At 39.1% G+C, this 25,030-nt stretch overlaps 1 protein-coding gene across 2 annotated transcripts in view; it reads left to right on the top strand.

Moving 5' to 3' along the window:
* The window catches only part of yrt (erythrocyte membrane protein band 4.1-like yurt), a 454,068-nt gene that overhangs the window by 206,232 nt on the left and 222,806 nt on the right, over nucleotides 1–25,030 (top strand). For both annotated transcript variants that reach the window (XM_067140591.2, XM_067140590.2), the window contains exon 11: nucleotides 19,051–19,298. In XM_067140591.2, coding sequence (XP_066996692.1) covers nucleotides 19,051–19,298 — 248 coding nt within the window. The remainder of the gene's footprint in view (nucleotides 1–19,050; nucleotides 19,299–25,030) is intronic.

Here is a 25,030-nt window from a genome sequence, read left to right as displayed (position 1 = left end):
AATGGTAAAGAGGCTATATAGTGATCACTACGATCCACACCACCCATGTGTTTCGTGTTGTCTACCATCATATTGGGGTGTCTATCTGGTGCTTGTTTCGGTAGTTGGACTGGACTGATGTATTATCTGTCTTTGACCCTTTGTGGCTAGTGCTCAACATGAAAAAACTGTCCTTTTGTCTTTCCATGACAGAGCAAGTTTAGAATCGTTACAAAAAGAAATGATGTCCCCTTGTTTCATTTTGCTCAGATTTGTCTTTTGGAGCTGATGTGGCATTTCTTTATGGGATGGCATGATTGTGCCTGTTAGTATATTCATGGATAGGAAGATCAGTCACTACTGATCTGCATTTAGGGCAGTCCCCCAGGTGTCAGATTCCCTATCTGTTGTTTTCCTAGCCTTTTCTTAAATGATTGCAAAGAAATTGGAAATTTATTGAACATCTCCCTTGGTAAGTTATTCCAGTCCCTAACTCCCCTTCCTATAAACGAAGATTTGCCCCAGTTTGTCCTCTTGAATTCCAACTTTATCTTCATATTGTGATCTTTCCTATAAAGACACCATCCAAACTTATTCGTCTACTGATGTTCTCCCACGCCATCTCTCCACTGACAGCTCGGAACATACCACTTATAGATATGGTCCGTTATTGGACATTATAAATTTTCCAGCTAACTCATTCCTGGTTGCCAGCGTTTCACCCCCGTGTGCTAGGCTGGGCTCATCAGTTGGTACCCAGCACACCTACCAAGACGCTGGCCAGTGCATACCGTGGTATAAGAGTATTTAGGGGTTGTAATAAGGATGTAAAGGAGAGAGCATATTTGTATCTGGTGAGACCCCAACTAGAGTATGGTTCCAGTGTATGGGAACCTTACCAGGATACCGTGGTATGAGAGTATTTAGGGGTTGTAGTAAGGATGTAAAGACCGGGCGAGTTGGCCGTGCGCGTAGAGGCGCGCGGCTGTGAGCTTGCATCCGGGAGATAGTAGGTTCGAATCCCACTATCGGCAGCCCTGAAAATGGTTTTCCGTGGTTTCCCATTTTCACACCAGGCAAATGCTGGGGCTGTACCTTAATTAAGGCCACGGCCGCTTCCTTCCAACTCCTAGGCCTTTCCTATCCCATCGTCGCCATAAGACCTATCTGTGTCGGTGCGACGTAAAGCCCCTAGCAAAAAAAGAAAAATGGATGTAAAGGAGAGAGCATATTTGTGTCTGGTGAGACCCCAACTAGAGTAGGTGTGCTGGGTACCAACTGATGAGCCCAGCCTAGCACACGGGGGCGAAACGCTGGCTACCAGGAATGAGTTAGCTGGAAAATTTATAATGTCCAATAACGGACCATTTATATTGGTATTATAAATTTACTCATTCAGAACAAATATTTCAGATTCCCTATGGGAATCAACATCTGTATCAACATACCACTTAGTCGAGCAGCTTTTCTCCTTTCTCCCAAGTCTTCCCAGCCCAAACTTTGCAACATTTTTATAACGCTACTCTTTCGTCGGAAATCGCCCAGAATAAATCGAGCTGCTTTTCTTTGGATTTTTTCCAGTTCCTGAATCAAGTAATCCTGGTAAGGGTCCCATACACTGGAACCATACTCTAGTTGGGGTCTCACCAGATACAAATATGCTCTCTCCTTTACATCCTTACTACAACCCCTAAATACTCTCATAACCTGTGCAGAGATCTGTACCCTTTTTTACAATTCTCTTTATGTGATTTCCCCAATGAAGATCTTTCCTTATATTAATACCTAGGTATTTACAATGATCCCCAAAGGGAACTTTCACCCATCGACGCAGTAATTAAAACTGAGAGGACTTTTCCTATTTGTGAAACTCACAACCTGACTTTTATCCCCGTTTATCATCATACCATTGTGTGACGATTTATAGCAACAACGTATAGGTTGATTAAGATTCTTTGACAAGACGTTCAAGGAGAAAAGAGCTGGGACCAATTGGAGGTTAGTGGATGTAATAAGAAGAAGAAAAAAAAGTTAATCAAAACAGTATATTGTTTCTACAAAGGAAATCAATTTTAAATTTTACAACTCAATTTTGTAACCTGACACACACAAAAGAAAACACTCATCGTGAATGACGTACATTAGAATAGAATCCCTAGACCATTTACAAATTATAATATTTGACTAATCAAATGAACGCGGTAACCTATAAAGCCTCGGAAAATATGGACACAAATTTCCAAAAAGGTAAACAAAGAGAGAAGAAAGGCACGGGAAGGACCAAGGACGGGGATCACAATAATGGGAGTCGCCTGAGTATAAACATTGCCAAATGCAGGAACAGTTTTATGTGATAAGTTGTACCGTCCAGGCCACAAGTTCAATCACTCACCAACTCTTGAAATTGGATATTACTCAATGTTCATTTGTTAAGAAAAAATATCACTCATATCATACTTAAAAGAAAACCGGCCACAACAATGAAGATAACTCCAAAAGCCATAGGAGGAGAATAATAGTGGTAATTATAAAATAAATACTCTGTTGCTCACCCAATGCAGCAAATAAAAGAAGTGGAGCTTCCCAGCAAATACTGGGAAGTCCTCAGACGACCCTCCAACCACACTCGGAATCAGTGCTGGACTGAAGACCGAGTATGTGGGGGAAGCCTTTATACCGCTGCAGAAAGTTCCGGAAAAAAGTACACAAAACGTCGAGAAATATCGGACACTGACGTAGCAGATGACGTAACGCAGAGGAGACTCAGTGTGTAGTTAGCAGTTCACCAGGACGGATGCACGGCGCGGCAGCAGAGAAGGTCCAAGGCCGGTTAGATGAATGAAGTATCGGCGAGTATATGAACATAGATGAAGTTCCAGATGACGGTAGCCGAAAATAGGTGAGTGATCGTTACATATTCCCCCGCCGGCCAGGAATCCGAAGGATTCCGGAAATCAAGATGGACCCGACGAATGGCGACGGGCGAAGAGGAAGGAAGAAAAAGAGGAGCTGGAACAAAAGCAGACTCGGCAAGAAACAAAGTTTAAATAAACATAATAAAGGCACAAGGAAGGGAAGGGGGGGGGTATTAAAAATTTACAATAAACAAACACAGTATGGTCTAGGGTATTTAACATACATAATATATAAAAAAATAAAACAAAAGAAGGGGAACATTCCCCAATGTTCACCAAGATGGGAGAGTCCAGTTGACCCGGGTGGGGTTGAAGGGTCACTGGGTAGAGCAAAAGAGAAAAGAAAAAGAAAGAAATTACTGAAAATACTGTTTCAACTGCGAAACATGGGCCTTTTTAACAATGGAAGGATCATTTGCATCCTGTAATAAAACAGAAACCGGAGTAGAGAAGTGAATGATTGAAAAAGGGCCTGTCCAACGAGGGCAAAGTTTAGCAGATATATGATCATTCGCGGAACTTTGAGGATGATTCTTTAACAGTACTTTATCTAAAAGTTTAAATTTTGATGGACGGTGCCCACGGTCGTGAACCCGTCGATGGACCTCCCGTGCCTGGTGCAATTTAGTTAAGGCCCTTTTCCACTCCGCTTGAGTGACTTGATTAGGGGGGCAAAGAAGCAAAGAAGGTAGATCCCATGTTAAATCCAAAGGAGTTTGCAAATCTCTACCCAAAAACAATTTCGCCGGGGAAAAAGAGGTGGAGTTATTGATGGCAGAATTAAGTGCTAGGGCAAAGGCAGGTAATTCAGAATCCCAATGGCGTTGATCTTCGGAATGAAAAATGGACAATAGAACTTTCAAATTTCTATGATATCGTTCGACGAGATTGGCTTGAGGATGGTAGGGGGAGGTAAAGACCTTGTTAATACCATTCATAAAGCAAAAGTTGTAAAAGGATTGTGAGGTAAAAATGGTAGCGTTATCCGAAACTAGGTATTTCGGTAGACCAATAATAGGGAAAATTTGGTCATTCAAAAGCCGAATAATGGTCTGAGCAGAAAGCGTACGCAACGGACGCAAAATCAAAAATTTAGAGAAACCATCAAGCAGAGTAAAAATATATGCATTGCCGTGGGAGGATTTAGTGATAGGTCCGACAAGATCAATATAGTACCTCTCAGCAGGATAAGTAGAAGGTGTGGCGGAATGAGCACCAAAGGACAATGCGTTCCGGGGTTTGTGTTTTTGGCATAAAGTACAAGATTTAACCCAGGTGAAGACATCCTTACGCATATTGGGCCAAAAGAATTGAGATGCCAACCGAGAATAAGTTTTAGCGCGCCCAAAGTGTCCCCCTGTAGGAGATCCATGATAATACTGAAACAGCATCGAACGTAAAGGGGAAGGAATGACTACTCTAGGGGTTGATTTAGGAGTTGGTTTAAAAACCAGCAATTCATTATGGATCCGGAAAGGTCCGTCATAGTTAGTAGCAGAAAGAGAAATCTTAATATCTTTACAGTAAGAATCGGTAGATTGATGCTGATGACACGAGTCAAAAGATAATGGAAAATCAATAAGAGAAGAAATCGCATTGATTTCATAAGAAGGAAGTTGATCTAAAGTTGAAGAGGAAGATTGGTCAAAAAGGCGAGAAAGAGCATCAGCGACTGAATTTTGATAACCTGAAACGAATTTTACAGAAAACTTAAAACGAGAAAGGCGGAGCAGCCATCGACCGGTCCTGCCTATTTTAGGGGCATTGTTGAGTAGCCAGGATAAGGCCTGATTATCAGTTTGAACAAGAAATTGCCGATGGTCAAGGTATTCCGAAAAATGCTCAATAGTGAGGATTAACGCTAATGCTTCCCTTTCATAAACAGAATACTTACGTTCAGTAGGCGAGAGCAAGCGACTAAAATAAGCAATAGGAAGAAGTTTACCGTCTCGGTTTTGATGTAAGACTCCTCCAACCGCAACGTCAGAGGCGTCCGTAAAAACTTCAAAGGGTAAATCAAAGTCAGGTATTTGAAGAACAGGGGCTTTGGTTAAGGCAGATTTGAGAGAAATAAATGCAGTTTGTTGCTGTTCTCCCCAGTGAAATTTCATGCCTTTTCGTTTAAGTAAATTAAGTGGCTCAGATATGCGAGAATAGTGAGGGATAAATTTACTATAAAAACCAACCATACCTAAGAATGTTCGCAAGTGCTTCAAATTTTTCGGTGGAGGAATGCGATCAACTGCAGAAACCCGATCCGGATCAACAGAAATGCCATTATTGGACAGAATATGTCCCAAAAATTTAATGGAAGTCTGTGCTAAAATAATTTTAGAAGGATTGACGGTAAGATTAACAGAACGTAACCGAGAGAGTACTTCACGAAGATGTTTAATATGAGTGTCAAAATCAGGACTATAAATCAAAAGATCATCCACATATGGAAATAGATACTGATATTTTATATCAGAAAAAAGATTGTCAACAAATCTTTGCATGATTTGTGAGCCAAGGTTTAATCCGAAAGGTACTTTCGTGAATTGATACAGCCCAGTAGGAGTAATAAAGGCAGTATACTTAGAGCTACTATCATCTAAGGGTATCTGGTTATAGGCCGAATTGAAATCTAAAAGGGAAAAATACTGTGCATTGGAAAAATGTTGAAACGCAGTTTGAACTTTAGGCACGGGGTAAGCATCGTAGAGGATCTTAGAATTAATTTTACGATAATCAACTACAAAACGAAAGGACCCATCAGGTTTATCAACAACGAACGCGGGAGAGGCGTAGTCCGAAGTGGAAGGTACGATGGTATTATCAACCAGCATTTTCTCTACAAGTTGATTAAGAATTTTCATTCTGGGCGGACTCAAATGATACGGGGGAGATCGAACAGGCGTGGTATCAGTGAGATCAATATGAGCTTGAAAATTGGAAACTGTTCCAAGTTTAGAGGTGACAACATCAGAAAATTCAACTAACAAATTATCAAGTTGGGCAGATTGAGAACGATTACAATACACATGGTCCTTGCGAACCGAAAGAAAATGTGAAAGAGGGAAATCAGAACAATTCACTAATGGAATCCTAATATCCGAAAAGGTGAAACGAATAGAGGAAGAAAATGAATCAAGTACCAAACCGGTATGACGAAAAAAATCATATCCTAGAATTAATGGATATGATAAATTTTCTACAACATTAAAAGAATAGGTCCACGAAAAATGTTGAATTTTTAAGTTGAGCTTGACTTGACCAAGAGTCTGAAGTAGATTATTTGATGCAGAAGTACAACGAAGGGAAGACTGAGAAAGTTGAAGACGAGAAAAAATAGTCTGAAGAGATTGGAAGAGTTCTAAACTAATTAACGAAGTCGTTGAACCAGAATCTAAAAGTGCAATAGTAGGAATATTGTGGAGCAAGACTACAATATGTGAAGTTTTGGGTAATGAGCAAAAAATGTGAGAATCATATTTGACGCTCGGTTGAGTGTAAGAAGATCGAAAAGGTTGCCGAGTGGTAAAGGTGTGATGAAAAGCAGGTATTTGATCAGGCAGATTTGCCCCGTGAACGCGTCCACTGCCTACGGACGAGGGTTGGGGGCGTTTCCCGAGATGGGGGAGGCACAAAATTTAGCTATATGTCCTGTACCTCTACAGCGGTAACAGATAATAGGTTTACTGACTGTAACAGAACGAGATATTGGTAATGATAATGACACCGGGGGAGAGGTAGTAGCAGAAGGTAAGACTGGTGGTGGTGGTGGGACACGAGCATAGTAGGAAATATCTGCATACGAGTAAGTCGTATGAGCTTGTGCTGCGGTATACAATTGTAGCAAAGAGGTAGGGGGGGAATGTATCTGAAGAAGTTGTCGGAAAGAAGGTACAGCATAAAATGTAACAATTGAAATTAATTCCGATGGATTATTAGCGATATTAAGAACATCACTAAAAGTAAGAAGTGAGTCTAAATAATCGTGTACAGGTTCGTCAGAACGTTGATGACGGCGGACAAATTCCAAACTCAATGTATGACGTACCTCATAAGGTAAAAAGTAATTATGGAGACATGTGCGAAATTGAGCCCAATCCTGAAAATGTGCCATATTTTCAAGCCAAAAATTCGTTAAATGTCCAGTAGTTTTAGACGTTAATAAACTAATGAGTTGGGAAAATGGGGCAAGGTTAATTTTAAGAAGTTTACGGACAAAAAATAGCCATATAGTTAAATTTCGAGGATTTGTATCAGTTAAATGAGGCACTTGTGTTAATGACTGTTTAATAATCTCTAAATTTAATGTAGAAATGAGTGGATTTGGGGAGATAGGCGATGAGGTGAGTGGCCTAGAAAATTCAGGATGTAAATGATAAGCGGTACTTGGAAGTTTTGGTTTTAGGTCTTGATCAGATAAGTCTGAAGTGGAAGAATGCGAAGACGAAGAAATGGTGGATGAAGGTTCTGAGGACGAAGTGTCATCAAAAGTAATTAAATCCGTATGAGGTGGATTAGGTAGAGACCGGGAAAACGGGGGTAAATATAAAGAATTATCAGAAGAGTTTAATGGAAAATTATCGGAAAAAGTTGCCATGTTGAAAAAGAGAGCACAGTAACAAAGAGTAAAAAAAGAGAAAAATTGAAAAAAAGACAACAGTAAATAAATCGGGTGAGTTACTCTGCTACCATTTTGTGACGATTTATAGCAACAACGTATAGGTTGATTAAGATTCTTTGACAAGACGTTCAAGGAGAAAAGAGCTGGGACCAATTGGAGGTTAGTGGATGTAATAAGAAGAAGAAAAAAAAGTTAATCAAAACAGTATATTGTTTCTACAAAGGAAATCAATTTTAAATTTTACAACTCAATTTTGTAACCTGACACACACAAAAGAAAACACTCATCGTGAATGACGTACATTAGAATAGAATCCCTAGACCATTTACAAATTATAATATTTGACTAATCAAATGAACGCGGTAACCTATAAAGCCTCGGAAAATATGGACACAAATTTCCAAAAAGGTAAACAAAGAGAGAAGAAAGGCACGGGAAGGACCAAGGACGGGGATCACAATAATGGGAGTCGCCTGAGTATAAACATTGCCAAATGCAGGAACAGTTTTATGTGATAAGTTGTACCGTCCAGGCCACAAGTTCAATCACTCACCAACTCTTGAAATTGGATATTACTCAATGTTCATTTGTTAAGAAAAAATATCACTCATATCATACTTAAAAGAAAACCGGCCACAACAATGAAGATAACTCCAAAAGCCATAGGAGGAGAATAATAGTGGTAATTATAAAATAAATACTCTGTTGCTCACCCAATGCAGCAAATAAAAGAAGTGGAGCTTCCCAGCAAATACTGGGAAGTCCTCAGACGACCCTCCAACCACACTCGGAATCAGTGCTGGACTGAAGACCGAGTATGTGGGGGAAGCCTTTATACCGCTGCAGAAAGTTCCGGAAAAAAGTACACAAAACGTCGAGAAATATCGGACACTGACGTAGCAGATGACGTAACGCAGAGGAGACTCAGTGTGTAGTTAGCAGTTCACCAGGACGGATGCACGGCGCGGCAGCAGAGAAGGTCCAAGGCCGGTTAGATGAATGAAGTATCGGCGAGTATATGGACATAGATGAAGTTCCAGATGACGGTAGCCGAAAATAGGTGAGTGATCGTTACAATTGCCTACTGTCCATCTCACAACATTATCGAGGTCATTTTGCAGTTGCTCACAATCTTGTAACTTATTTATTACTCTGTACAGAATAACATCATCTGCAAAAAGCCTTATCTCTGATTAAACTTCTTTACACATATCATTGGTATATATAAGAAAACATAAAGGTCCAATAATACTGCCTTGAGGAATTCCCCTCTTAATTTTTACAGGGACAGTTAAAGCTTCACCTACTCTAATTCTCTGAGTTCTGTTTTCTAGAAACAGAGCCACCCATTCAGTCACTCTTTTGTCAAATCGAATTGCACTCATTTTTGCCAGTAGTCTCCCATGATCTACCCTATCAAATGCCTTAGACAGGTCAATCGCGATATAGTCCAATTGACCTCCTGAATCCAGGATATCTGCTATATCTTGCTGGAATCCTACAAGTTGGGCTTCAGTGGAATAACGTTTCCTAAACCCAAACTGCCTTCTATCAAACCAGTTATTAATTTCACAAACATGTCTAATACAATCAGAAAGAATGCTTTCCCAAAGCTTACATACAATGCATGTCAAACTGACTGGCCTGTAATTTTCAGCTTTATGTCTATCACCCTTTCCTTTATATACAGCGGCTACTATAGCAACTCTCCATTCATTTGGTATAATTCCTTCATGCAAACAATAATCATATAAGTACTTCAGATATGGTACTATATCCCTACCCATTGTCTTTAGTCAGCTAATTGTGGTGACGTATAACACCTGTCAGTATATACGTGATAGCCAGAAGGAGGGTTCTTGGGATCTTTGGTGAGAGAAGCAGTGAGAGCAGTAACAATTTGAGTGGTTTTTAGAATGTCTGAACTAGTTTCTTCTTTACCAGTGTAAGGTTTGAAATAGTATAGGTACCTGTTACTACTGTCAGACACAAACATTTTGAGTCCAAATTTTGTGGGCTTCATTGGGTTGTAAACTTTAAATGAAACTCTCCCCTTGAAGAATATCATACTCTCGTCAATAGAAATTTTTTCATCACGGGTATAATGAAGCATGCACTTTTCTCTGATTTTATTAAAGACAGGCTCAACATACTGAATTTTTCTGAGACGATCCTGATTTTGGGAAGGGTGTGCAAAATGTAGATTCCAAAACAGGAGTAAAAAATTCATCGCGGGGAAATACGTCCGTAAAGAATGGTACCTTACTAACTCATGCCTTAGAAAAATACCCAGTAATATACGTGAGGGGGGTGAAGCACAATGTTTATCACAACTCCTAAGAATGTTTTTATGTTTGAGTTTAGAGGATGTTTCCATTCGTTTAGCCTTGACTTCTGTGTGAGGGGAGCATTCTTTTGTTATTTTTATGTCACCGTAGAGGCAGATTTCTTCACAAATTATATTTATCAAGCCGGCTCAAAATACTCTATTACTGTCAAAACCAGACGGAAGAACTAGATCAGGGTTTATACCTAACAAGGAAACCCTATGACTAGGCCCCCGATCCCTATCGGACACATCTCTTCATTGTGAGTCACTGCCGCTGTTAGACGCCACACTGTCACTTGTGCTGTTCCTGTTCTCACACTTGTCATTTTCACGTAATTCACTATCACTGTCAGAAAAACGAATATCTGAAATATGATCGTCACTCACATCCAAAGCAGATACTATTTCCTCATCAGTCTGTAGTCTTGTCCACAACATTATGTAAAAAGCATCAAACAAATACCAGAAAAACAAACAAACTCTAATGCCTGTGAATTATCACGTGCGCGCATCTGAATCAACAGCTGGCTGCAGATATTTTTGAAGTCACAGAGGTCTCTAGAGGTGATATGTTTACTATCAAACCTGTGTCTGCATGGTGCTGCCATCTTCTGAGCCTAACATTAACTACTACAGTGATAATCGGCGCCAGGTTTTAATAAGAGCTATACCCAGATGTATCCGTTCTCCGCTCATGGATGACAGATTGGCTCTGGATATATCCGTGTTCCGCTCGGGAAAGGTTAAGAAACTCAGTCCACCAGTGACTTCAAAACTTGCATTTGATGGACGTTCACTTCACTGTGTGGAATGCAGGCATCTTCTAATCATGATGGCTTATACATTTTGAGATAATACTGCCCTTTTAAACTATTTCAATGCTATGAATATGTTTAATAAGTAGAGGCACCTCTTTGTGATGAAAATTTTTGCCTAATATTGTCATTTTTTTAAACAGTTATTTTGGTATATTTTTAGCTATTTTTATTTTATTTCATCATTAATTTCGCTGAATTTCATTTCCACTTTTCAGCAATAACAGGTAAACCAAAAACTTAGTTGATAACACATTTGCAGTATAACAACGTTGTATTTTTGCATAAGTATATATACATGAGTTATGCTTCTGCTTAGAACACATACAGTATTACACATTATATCAAAGCATGGAAATTTGAAAAAAAATTGTATTAGCTGTCACTTTAACAAGTAGGGCCTGGCCTAAGTATATCATTTACACATTAGTCTGAAAAAGACAGAGATACCATGAGTTCCATATTATTGGGAGTCAGAGCTGTTCTCCTGTGATACATTATATTACAATACGTTGAGAATGCCCTCTCGCTATCAACATTACTGACTGACCATGAAAATATTCACCAAGGTACTCAACAATTTTAAACCATGAGTTCCATCTGGTGATCACAGGAATAGGGAAGAGTTTAGCTTTAGTGGGTTCGTCTTCATATTTCTGTTTCAAGAATTGAATGTATACATGCTGTCTCTTCCATGTAAAGGAAAATGTGTTTTGCCTGTACAACACATTAGTTCAAAGCACTAAGTTCCACAGCCGGCACACTGCCCATCAAATTCAGTTTATGATCCCAGCACTGCGTGTGTATTAACCCTTCTGAAACTAAAACCCTAACTGTGTTTATGCACTTGCCTATGTAACGTGCTGAATCTGAAGTTATAGAAACTACATTCTATTACTGAATTTCAAGTTTGTGAATTACATTCATAATTGCCTGCGAACATGCTGTAGCTTTAGCATTTCCAATAACTTTCACTCCCCCTACAAACAACTTCTGAACCTTCCTATCACCGCAACTAAGCACTTTTACCAGAACCATAAACACACATTGCCCTTTTTTTATCAGTTGTTTCATTACAAAGAATTGAAACTCCCTCATCTTAACTCTGTCATCCTTCACAGCTTCTTTTAATCTTTCCTCCTCCTCTTTGATGATTCGAGGTACAGAACCTTCCTACAGTCTTCCAGCTGTGGGCAAGTCTCCAGCACCTCAAAAAATCAATAGGCCTAATATTAGAGGGCTCTTTAACATAATTTGAATGAATTAAATCATTTATAATTTTAAATGAGGGATCCAGCATACATTATCTAGGCCTAAATGGCATTAAATGAGAAAACTAGCATAACCACACAAAGTTATTGGAAAAACATAACCTCAGATGTCTTCCTCAGAAAAATTTTATAGTATTGCACAAACCTGGTACATATTTCTCCATCCACTCTCTCATCTTCGGATGATCAACTTTTTCCAGTGGAATATTTGCCTCCATAAAAACTTGAGTTGTACATAAAATGAATTCGTCTTTATCGTGTTTCGTTCGTTTTGCCTCTGAACTAGTGTCTGTGAGACTAGCTTGTCTTCTGATGCCTGTAGTCGTTAGCACCTTTTCCTTGTTCTTCTTATGTGAAACTCTGCCGCTCAATTCGCACATTACAGTATTTGCATATCAGTATCTTTCTAGTTTTGTCAAACACGTAAAATTCTTTCGATGCAAATTCTTTTTCTCAATCAAAAACTGTCACAACCCTTTTAATAAACAGAACAAAAATAAAAAAAGGAAATTAAACACACCGAACAGCAGCGATTTTCAACAGGCAAGAGGACACTGTCACTCCGTCATGTAATTATGAATATGATAAATTTCTCGCTTCACAGGAAGCTAATTTAGCGATAATCGATATACTATATCTTAGCTTTTGATGTATATTGAACGGGTATAAAGTCGATTGTGGCATTGATTATTGGATTTTATTGCCACAACTCGCCTCGAATCACCGGCGTTAACTTCATATCATGCAATTCCGAATAATTTCGTAAATTGTTTTGCAATTTTGCTTAAACATAAAGAATTTTGCATTTTTGAGCCAAATTTGTAAAATTTTGCAAAAATTTTGTGATTTTGTGGTTTGCGAGAAACAGGTGCCTATATTAATAAGATAGTTAATTGGAGCAGGTTATTGTGGGATGGACTGAAATATAATGGCCCTAATTCTAAAGCTATTGAAATACTTTTAAAATTTTAATGACATATAAAAATTTAGCTTGAGATACCATCAAAATGGGAACCTGGATGTTGGGAATGGCACTAGTGTGTCACAGCTCTTCATCTTTGATATCTGACTGAGAATGATTATTTTTCAGATGCTCCTCGAGTTTGGGGAGTACCTTTGGTATAACTTGATTTATTTCAGCCTTTATTTGGGAATCACCTTCATTGGAACCATTGTGAATCCAGTTTGTGCTATGTGAAAATATGTCCTATATATTCTTTACAGACTTGGTGACTTCTTTAAGCTCTATTGCTTTACTGTCCACCTCCATAACATAACGGTTAGCTCTGTTAGCTGCTGTCCTTAGAGGCTTGGGTTCGATTCCTGATACTGCCAGAGGTTTAAGAAATTGCAGGAGGGTTGGTCTTTGTTATAAATGGTACATGCAGCTCCCTTCCACTGGAGTGTGCCTGAAAAGACCTGCAGCACTTCAGATCATGGACACAAGTTTACTATTGCTTTATTATGAGTTCTCTTTGTCATAAAGTGTGCCATTTGTTATCTGTCTAACCTAACTTAGGAAACAGCAGAATTGTGTCAGTCTTCATACTAGGTAGTGTGCAGTTGAATCTAGTTGCTGGAAAATGAGTGTTTTTCTTCCTCTGAATGATATTTGTATGCAGTGTTATTCCTATTTTATTTAAGTGTTAGATACAATCAGTAACCACTGCAATTTGTTATTAGTAACACTTATAAAATACTCTGCTAAAACCACTGAAACCGGTCGAGTTGGCCGTGCGCGTAGAGGCGCGCGGCTGTGAGCTTGCATCAAATTATCAAATTATCAAATTATAATAATTAAAGAACCACCTTTCCAATACACAAAATCCTTATATTTAGGATGAAACCGTTTAATCACAAATTGGACATGTTTCACTCAACTTTGTGAGCATCATCAGCTATAGTTAACATAAATCATTGGTGGGTCAGGGCCCTGATCCTGGTGTATATCACAAAAGAATGTCTAATATACATTGATAAAAATATATAAATTTAACACTTTAAAATAGTCAATAAGATTATTTATGTCTATTAAAACAAAAAATTTTATCATTAAAATTGTTTAAAATGTGAAACGGAATGGATGGCTTAAAAGTTAAAAATAGTATATGGTAAATAGATGTTCTTAAAAATCGTTGTCCAATATATCTACGCTCGTTTGCATTAAACTGTTTATGATAAAATCAGTTTTTCATATCAGGGTGAGTTCTTATTATAAACTATATTGCTGTTTTTTTTTAAAATAATGATGATGAGAAACACTAAAATCGCACATGATGGTTGAAAAACGAAGTTCACTGGTGATAAAATGTCGTCTAGATCGGCGTAAATTAGCCTTTATGGGACTCCTTGCGTTGTAATTTCAGCCGTTATTTTGTGCAGTAATATGTTGAAATTGTTCTTCTAACGGAGAATTACTGATCTATTATATGGAATTGATCGGATGTATCCTGTTTGTGAACTGGTCCCTTGGTTGTTTACGGGTTTACGGTTTACGGGTAAACAACCAAGGGACCAGTTCACACACGGGATACATCCGATCAATTCCATATAATAGATCAGTAATTCTCCGTTAGAAGAACAATTTCAACACATTACTGCACAAAATAACGGCTGAAATTACAACGCAAGGAGTCCCATAAAGGCTAATTTATGCCAATCTAGACGACATTTTATCACCAGTGAACTTCGTTTTTCAACCATCGTGTGCGATTTTAGCGTTTCTCATCATCATTATTTAAAAAAAAAAACAGCAATATAGTTTATAATAAGAACTCACCCTGATATGAAAAACTGATTTTATCATAAACAGTTTAATGCAATCGAGCGTAGATATATTGGACAACGATTTTTAAGAACATCTAATTACCATATACTATTTTTAACTTTTAAGCCATCCATTCCGTTTCACATTTTAAACAATTTTAATGATAAATTTTTTTGTTTTAATAGACATAAATAATCTTATTGACTATTTTAAAGTGTTAAATTTATATATTTTTATCAATGTATATTAGACATTCTTTTGTGATATACACCAGGATAAGGGCCCTGACCCACCAATGATTTATGTTAACTATTGCTGATGATGCTCACAAAGTTGAGTGAAACATGTCCAATTTGTGATTAAACGGTTTCATCCTAAATATAAGGATTTTGTGTATTGGAAAGGTGGTTCTTTAATTATTATAATTTGATACTCTGAACTCCAATACGGTTGAAAAAATGAGATTTATAAATTGTAATGTGAGCTTGCGTCCGGGAGATAGTAGGTTCGAATCCCACTGTCGGCAGCCCTGAAGATGGTTTTCCGTGGTTTCCCATTTTCACACCAGGCAAATGCTGGGGCTGTACCTTAATTAAGGCCACGGCCGCTTCCAACTCCTAGGCCTTTCCAATCCCATCGTCGCCATAAGACCTATCTGTGTCGGTGCGACTTAAAGCCCCTAGCAAAAAAAAAAAACAAACACTGAAAAGTTGGTTAAAAAAATGCAAATTAACTGGAGTGTGGCGGGTTCAATCTCAGCTCAGTCTGGTAGTACCCGAGATGTACTTTCAGTTGCAAAAACAGTCACATTTAGCATGAAGAAAAGTTTGCTTGGGAGTGTGATAGCCAGGTACCATCATCACTGGTTTCTGACCAAGGTAGCCATGGTATGAATTGTGGCCTATGTTTGCAGGATTTTTGAAGTGTTAAGTTGTGTTCGTGGGGTTCAGATTCCATGTAAAATGGGAGCGTGGCTGTGATAGGGATATCAACATTCACGTAAACCGAGCAAGTGGCTGTGGAGTTTGGGCCGCATAGCTATCAGCTTGCATTCAGGAGATAGTGGGTTTGAACCCCACTGTCGGCAGTGCTGAAGGTGGTTTTTCCATCTTCTTCTTCTTCTCCATCCATTCTCTTTTCCATATTCTCTCTGGGTAGGGTAGTGTACCAAAGCCCTCCACCTTACTTGATCTTTCCACCATTACTCTTTTAGTACTTTATTGCTATCGACTCCTCTATTTGTAATACAGTCCACAATAGAGCTCCTCCATCTCATTCTCTGACTTTCCCATGGCCTCTTTCCAGTCTCTGTATCCATGAATGTTCTCTTTGGTATTCTCTCTCTTGGCATTCTCATCATGTGTCCAAACCATTTTAGCTTTGCTATATCAATATCTTCCTGAAGTTTACACACTCCCACACTTCTCCTTATTTCCTCATTTCGTATTCTATCTCATCTTGTCTTTCCCTGTATGTTCCTCAAGAATCTCATTTCAGCTGCTTGTACCTTACTTTGATTCTACTTACTTAACATCCAGGCTGCTGAAGCATAGGTCAGTATAGGTTTATAATAGGACGAGTATAAAACCTTCTTGCACTTCATTGGCACATCTTTGTTCCATACAATGTCTCTCACACACTGGTAGAATCTTGCAGACTGCTGTATTCTTAAATCAATTCCTCCATCCAAATTTCCATCTTGTGATATCTCGCTGCCCAAAAATTAAAAATTTTTCACTACTTCAGGAGGTTCATTTCCTATTTATATCACTCCTCTGGATTTTCTGTTACCTTTTGTCATGATCAAAGTCTTACTTTTCGCACTACTAATCTTCATTCCAAAATTTCTTATCTCCTCATTCCATAAATCAACTTGTGTCTGTACTTCCTCTTCATTATCTCCCCAAACTACAAAGTCATCAGCAAAGAGCATAGGCTTTATTTGCTCGTCCATCATCTTCTCCTTGATATTCTGTAGAATTCTATCCATGATGATAGTGAAGAGTAAGGGAGACAATACACTTCCCTGTCTTAAGCCTGTCTCAACTCTGAACCATTCAGTTTGACCCACTTTGGTTCTAACACAGCTTTTGCAATTTTCATACAATGCTATTACCTCCTGCATGGTTTAATTCTCAATCTGTGCCTCTGTCAATCTTTTCCATACCAAATTCCTTGGGACACTGGCATATGCCTTTTCAATATCTAGAAATGTTACTACCATGTCCTTTCCATATTCCCAATACCTTTCCATCATTTGACACAATGTAAATATTGGGTCAAATGTGGACCTGCCTTTTCTGAATCCATACTGGTGTTCTGCCATTTTTCCCTCTACTCTGTCTCTTATTCGTCTATCCAAGATTCTTTCAAGGATCTTAGCTGAATGAGGTTTTTCCATGGTTTCCCATTTTGGCACCAAACAAATGCTGGGGCTGTACCTTAATTTTTCTTTCTTTGCTATTTGCTTAACGTCGCGCCGACACAGATAGGTCTTATGGCGACGATGGGACAGGGAAGGGCTAAAAGTGGGAAGGAAGCGGCCGTGGCCTTAATTGAGGTACAGCCCCAGCATTTGCCTGGTGTGAAAATGGGAAACCACGGAAAACCATTTTCAGAGCTGTCGACAGTGGGGTTCGAACCTACTATCTCCCGATTACTGGATACTGGCCGTGTACCTTAATTAAGGCCATGGTCGCTTCCTTCCCACTCCTAGCCATGTCCTATCTCATTGTCACCATAAAACCTATCTGTGTCGGTGTGACGTAAAGCCAATTGTAAAAAATAAACTTAAAAGAATAAAAATAAATAAAAAGTAATGTATTTCCAACACTCGCATTGAAACCGCCTATTTGCACTGTCCTATCGTTGCTGTTGACCCTGACTACAATGTCACTCAGTGCTTCATGAAACTTGTCCACTTCATCTGCATCCTGACATGGTGAGTAGACCGAGACAATTCTCGTCCTAATTCTTCAACTGCTAAATCTACCCACATCATTAGCTCATTTGCATGCCTAACAGAAAGTATGTTGCATGCAGTAGTGTTCCTGATGAACAGTCGTACCCCACACGCTGCTTTTTAACACCTGTTAAGAATACTTCATAATCTCCTACCTCGTCCTCGGTATCTCCTCTTACCTAGGTATCATAACTACTAACACATCCAGATGCATCCTCTTTGCTGGCTCTCCCAGTTCTGCTTTCATCCGTAAGCTGTAATAATATTGATAACTCCCTATTGAATTCTATTTCGTTTGCCGAGTTGTTTCCAAGGAGTCCTTCACCTGTCAAATGGAAGTGGAACTCTGTTACTCCCACTCCCATAGGTCCGAGGTTTGCTTAAAATATTCTGAGCTTGTGTGAAGCAGGATGCTACCCTGCTTATACATAGAAACTCCCCTCTAAAGGGTTAGGGATCGCCAGTGGATTGTATAGTCCTAGCTGCCTGGCCGCAAAGAGGGTCACTATTCAGAATATACCCGAGATGCTCAATCCATTTCCATAGCTACTGGTATCCCGACTCTTAGGAATACTTACTAGGCCACTCAGTCATTGCCCATTATTCACAAACTAGGACGTGACTACAATAAATAATTAAATAATGTTTCACAGCCTCAGTGTATTCATATGAAGAGAAAGCCTTTTTTTAAATAAAAGGATGCACAATTAGTATGCAAGATCATACTTATCATTGTTTTGCTTTGCATTCTTTTGGTAAACATCCTACAGGAATCTTTGTGTTTGGTGTTCTGAAATAATTTTATTTTACACATGCCTTGCAAATATAATCTTACTTTCCAGTGTAGCATAGGGTGCTAGCTAGTATGGTGAGTATTTGGACCTGAGAGACAGGTAGACTCAAATTAACCCCTTATAGTCTGTTATACCTTTCAGTGTTCAGTCTGTAAGCCCTTGTGAATGAACTAACCCTCTCTACATCCCTCAGTTTGCAACTACCCCTGTGGTTTCCTCTGGGTCTATACCTCTTATCTTGAATTCATTAACAGCTGGGAGTAACCTTTGTAACCTAGTGATCCTTAGGCTTCTTTTTACCGTCCATTTCTGAGTCTATTATTCTCCTTGGTAACCAATCCTCTGCTCATTATACATGACCCCACCACCAAAGCTGATTCTTATGCACAGTTTTATTCATTGAGTTCATACCCAACTTATCGTTTATTTCTTTATTGCAAGTGCTCTCATGTCACTGTTTCTAGATGTTTGTTCTAGTGATCATTCTCACTACTGTCATGTCTGCTACTTCTGGATGAACGTTGCATTACTTTATATATTGTTAATACTGTAAACATTGTTGGGATGTGATCTTGTCATTTATTCACTTCTTTTCTTTTCCAGAAACATTGCTGGATCACGTTCTGAGACGGATAATGAAACATCATCGCATAAATCGTCAACAGATCCAAGTTCCGATAGCAGGTGTAGTAACACACCTGGTAGCGCGCAAAGTGTGCCAAAGCAGCAGGAATTAACCATAAGTAGTGGAGTTGTTAGCACTTCTAGAGAGGAAAGTGTAGTTAATACCAGAAGTAACAGTCCTGGAGGTGGAGAAATTAGCACAGACATCTCTGGAGGTAACAAAACAGGTAAGTTAGAGAGTTATAAAATTTAAACTTATAGAGAACAAATCTGTTTTTGGACATGTTATATAGAAATTTTCTTCTGAAAGTCAACACTGCTGCATCTGGATTAAATGTTTTGTTTTATAGTTGAAATTCTAGACTTCCTACTTTTTCTCTCTCTGGTATGAAGTTACCAAATGCATTTGGTTTATTCTTGAAAAGTGCCATAGGACACCCACCTTTGCAGCTAATTATATTATCTCATGCTGATAGTAAAGCTAGTATGGTGTACTCTTTGGAGCTCTGGTGTTCAGGTCCTGGCTGTTCTGATTATGTTTCTTGTTCAGTTCTATCTGTACTTGCTCCACGAAAATGGCTTTGATACTACCTTATTTAGGGTGGTCATATACACTACACAATTTTTTTCTCCACAAAATAATCTATAGCAATGTTACATTTTTCTATTGTTTCATAATAATCAAGTTGACACATTGTGAATTTAATTTCTACACCAATTTTATGTTGTTCATAACAGTTTAATTTGTTGCTGTTTGCTCTAGAGTATTTAAGATTGTCTCACACTTTTAAACGAAGTTGCATGAACTTTGTAAAAAAAAAAAAAAAAAAATATCTACAATGCATGAGGAATGCATCGGTATCCTACCATTTTTGTTTAAATTGGTTACAAATAAGATGTTTAAAATTAAATTACATTTAAAGTTTCTTCAAAGGTAGGTTAACAAATTTTTTTAAAAGTTATAAAATTACATTTATATGGTTACCCTTTTCTCATTGGTAGGTAATATAGATATGTGTACTAGCTTTAATTAGAAACAAAAGTCCTGCAAATGCCTTTATCGTGACAAAAGTTACTGCAGTTTGAATGAATTAGGATATCTGAAAAATAATTAACAAATAAATCACATTTAAAGGTAAAATAGTATATCATCACTCACATGATGTTAGGATCACATCTGGTACTTGTACAAGTTCTTCCTTGGAAGTTGGTTTGTTTTCCTTCATCTTCTTCTAGCCTCTTAGTTACGTCATCCTTATTTTACCTTTTGGAGAAGACTTTCTGCCACAGGATGAAATACGAAGCTGGTCCAAACTTTTCACCGTCTTCCATAAACTTTCCAGGAATTATGTTCAGTCTTTTCATTACTTCAAACTCTCTCCGTCTTCCACAATTGGAAGTGACATACGGCATCCATTACTGCTAATTTTAGTGTGGTGAGAACTTAGGCTGGCCCCGTGGTGTAGGGGTAGCATGCCTGCCTCTTACCCGGAAGCCCCGGGTTTGATTCCCAGCCAGGACAGGGATTTTTACCTGGATCTGAGGGCTGGTTCGAGGTCCACTCAGCCTGCATGTTTACAAGTGAGATGGCGGTCCCAGTCTCGAATGCCAAGAATAACAGCCGAGTGGATTCATCGTGCTGACCACACGACACCTGATAATCTGCAGGCCTTCAGGCTGAGCAGCAGTCGCTTGGTAGGCCATGGCCCTTCGGGGCTGTTGCGCCATTGGGTTGGGTTTGGTTTGGTTTGGAGACCAACTTAGGTGGTTTGGGGCATTGCAGTCAAACAGTGCAATGAACGGCTCATTATTATTTTGTATCTTGCCATGCAGACGCACCATATCAGGAGCGATGAGACAAAGGTTTCACTTTCTGTACAACATAAGAAGGGATACCTTCCTTGACTTAGTATGTATTTCTCCCTTAGCCTTTAACCTCTGGTTGCTACACCACAGATCTAGGACATCTGTTGGTGAGATGGAAAACTTTTCTTGCAGCAGGATAATGCATAGTGGCCCATATAACATATATCATTGAGACTACATTTTCTGTATTTTCTCTTAAGAGTTAGTTACATCAAAATAATTTTTGAATTTGTTTCCAATGTTAATTTTGTAAGTTTACCTTTGCTACCAAGCTTTTTCTCTGCAGCATATTTTCTCAAAGCAGTGCCTAAATTTTTTTTGTAAATGTTCAATGCATTCTATTTTAGGAATAGTGTTACATTATATGGGTCAGCTTCTGTAACTGATTTATAGCTCTTACAGTCACCATAGTAGTTAGTGCATTTGGATTGCCTTGCATCCTTGAAACATATGACAATATTCTAACTGCATGGACAGACTCCATGTTTATATGTACAGCATGACCTGCTTTCCAGGAGAGATGTGCTGATTCATTTTTATCATCTGTAGTATATTTCCTACAACAAAAGCAGTTCTTGGATAAAACCTCTATGTCTAATACATTACCTGTCTCCACTGGGATAGCAGTGGCTATCAATTGGGTGACGAGTGATGTCGGGGAGTCCATGCGACGTAAGAATGCAGAGTGGTCAGGCGCTTCAGTCATAGAGTAGGACGAAGGGACTGCCTCGCTTTGTAGTAGGCATGTACTTTGTCGTACATAGTGGTTTTAGTAGTCGTATAGTATACTACAGAAGCATGGATGAACCGAGCACATCACAGCGCGACAAGCCATCTATGTCTCCGATCTTTTTTATTTTTATTGGAAGAAAACGACTATCAGTTTCGAAGATGCACCGGAAAAAAAAAAGAAAAAGTTTGTGTTAGAAATAAAGTTGCTGTATAACTCTTTTCTGCTTCATAAAGTTATATTACAATACAGTGAAGTATGTGAAGAGAAATATGTACAACACATACCTCATTGTACTACCCGCAGCACTAGGCCTTAACCTACCGGTGATGTCATGTTTCCCGTCGCCCCTCTCACCAGCACTTCTCAGGTACTTTGTTTGCTGCCCAGGCAGAGAGTGTGTGACGGGTTAATTGATGTCACACGTACAAGCAGTCGGTTGACCCTGGATGACATCCTAAAGAGAAAAAAAAAACGCACTTTATCCAGCTGCTATCCACGCTTACACCATATTCATTTTTGCCAGTAAGTTCTCTGACCTTATCTTTTCATTCTTTAATTGTCTCATTGCAATGTTCAGTAACTTCTCTACATACCGCCAGGACTTAAGTGTGGTTATGATAAGCATTGGGATTTGGAGGCAGTGGTATATTCATCCCTGACAAAAAGGTTTTTCCTTCAGCATAATAACAGCCAATTTCTCTCTTATCATGTACAATTCTTCTGTTCATCTCAAAAGATTGGTCTTGTTTGGGATATGTGTAAATGTAATCTCTTATAGGACCACAAAGTTTACAACACAAAGCCAGTTTTGAAGCCCAACCCTTTTGCAGTGACTCATCATGCAGTGTATAAATGCTATCGGAATCAGATCTGGCACATTCAGAACAGGCTAGTACAGCCAATAAATAACTTTTGTAAAGAATGTATATGAAGTAATATAAAATGGTCGTGCAGTGAGGGGCGCGCAGCTGTGAGCTTGCATCCGGGAGATAGAACACCACTGTCGGCAGCACTGAAGATGGTTTTCTGTGGTTCCCCATTTTCACACCAGGCAAATGCTGGCCCTGTTCCTTAATTAAGGCCATGGCCACTTCCTTTGCACTCATAGCACTTTTCTATCCCATCGTCGCCATAAGACCCCTCTGTGTTGGTGCGACGTGAAGCAAATAAGAAAATCAAATAAAAAAGGTTATCGTCACTACAACGAAAACTGGTTAGGTCATTTTTGTGGAGACCGAAAAAACAATAACGTCATAAAGAGGAATCTTGCTTTAAAAAATTATGATAAAAACAAAGAACAAGTGTTTAAAATCATAATTAATGAAATGAATAAAGAAATAAATACATTTTAAAAACACCAACATAGTTAGACATCAAGGAAAAACGTTCTTCCCTATTATGAACAACTTCAGTTTCTCTGTACCACTCTTGCTGTATCATGCAATCAGCCACCCGAGTATTGGTGGGAAAACCATACCTAGTTAGAGTAGGAAGAAATGCCTGCTCTTAGCCAGAAAATATTGTGAGGCTCTCCGAGGCTCACAACCTTGGTAGTATTTCGGTCAGTGTGAAATATCACTGACCCTAATCTACAGGTTTTCAACTGTCTAAGGCATGGAGATAAGTTCAGCAGAAGCTACTACCCTAGGTGGTACCCAATCCACCTTCGTTATGAGCGTAGCATGCAGGCCTTCGGATTCTGGTTAAATTGATAACATTGTTCTAGAACTTACACTTATGGTTTGCCATTAACCCTCGAACCGGCAAGTGGTTTACCTTCAAGCGGCAAGCATTTAGGTGAGTTTTGCAAGCAACTTTAAAAAAATTCATTAAAGTGTTGTTTTTCAATTTATTTTCATGTATAACATGTCGTTTTATTCAGAAAAGGACCAAGATTACTATAGTAGGAAATTAAACTTACTAATTTAGTATCCTGAAGCAGCATGGGTGAAGTATTCAACACACGCTAAGTATTCAAAAATAATCCGAAAGTTCTTGGCAACGTGTACGTAAAAATGAATATTATATGAAGATTTTACTATATACAAAATTTGCACAATTTCATGCTGATTAAAAATATGTAGAAAGGTTTCACTACATTGAAGTACTGTAAAGTAAAATAGAACTGAAATAACGCAAGCACATCGCACCAAAACGTGAGTCTGCTTAGTCAGATTCATCTTCGCTACCTTCGGGGTGGTTCCTCTTTCTTCCTGTTTTCATAGGCCTCCAAAAATGTTTTAATTTATGGTAGAACTGTTTATGGACACCACAACTACATCCTGGGCACCAGAAGTGGGTACGTGAATTTTTTCTGCAGTCGAAGACAGGGTACAACCGCAGTTTCTTCCCTTGGAGGCGTACCAGCTGATGTCCCATTTCTCCTGAAGGTCCAGGTGGAATGTTTTGAAGAGTTTCTTCATCTACAAGACCTTCGACAATTCTAACCATAAATTCCTCATGTTCAAGGGGTATGTCGGTGTTCAAACTATAGAGTATGTAGGCATCAAAAATTACCATTACCAACAGGTTATAGAGTATTTCTTTCCAGTAAAAACGTTTTAGTGACATGAATTTAATAAAATATGGAGATATGTGCAATTTTGAAGTGCACCACTATTTTCCAATATTGTTATTAGGGTTCAGACACATATTTATAACTAGAGAAGTGATTTTTTTTAATTTTTGATACTATAACGTCAACCCATCTTTGCAGACGAGAATACGGACCCGTATTTCTGGGATTCATTTTATTTCGAATAATTTTCTGTGCGTATTTACACTGACTGACAGAGCAAATGCAACACCAAGAAGGAGTGGTCAGAACTTTATGCCAATTGCAGGGTAGACTGACGTCACTGAGGTATGCTCATGATGTGAAATGCGCCGCTGTGCTGCGCACGTAGCGAACGATAAATGGAACACGGCGTTGGCGAATGGCCCACTTCGTACCGTGATTTCTCAGCCGACAGTCATTGTAGAACGTGTTGTCGTGTGCCACAGGACACGTGTATAGCTAAGAATGCCAGGCCGCCGTCAACGGAGGCATTTCCAACAGACAGACGACTTTACGAGGGGTATGGTGATCGGGCTGAGAAGGGCAGGTTGGTCGCTTCGTCAAATCGCAGCCGATGCCCATAGGGATGTGTCCACGGTGCAGCGCCTGTGGCGAAGATGGTTGGCGCAGGGACATGTGGCACGTGCGAGGGGTCCAGGCGCAGCCCGAGTGACGTCAGCACGCGAGGATCGGCGCATCCGCCGCCAAGCGGTGGCAGCCCCGCACGCCACGTCAACCGCCATTCTTCAGCATGTGCAAGACACCCTGGCTGTTCCAATATCGACCAGAACAATTTCCCGTCG

This window comes from Anabrus simplex, chromosome 2 (genome assembly GCF_040414725.1).
Source record: "Anabrus simplex isolate iqAnaSimp1 chromosome 2, ASM4041472v1, whole genome shotgun sequence".
NCBI classification, from domain to species: Eukaryota; Metazoa; Arthropoda; class Insecta; order Orthoptera; family Tettigoniidae; genus Anabrus; species Anabrus simplex.
Note: the sequence above shows the minus strand (reverse complement) of the source record. Positions and strands in the feature narration are given on the sequence as shown.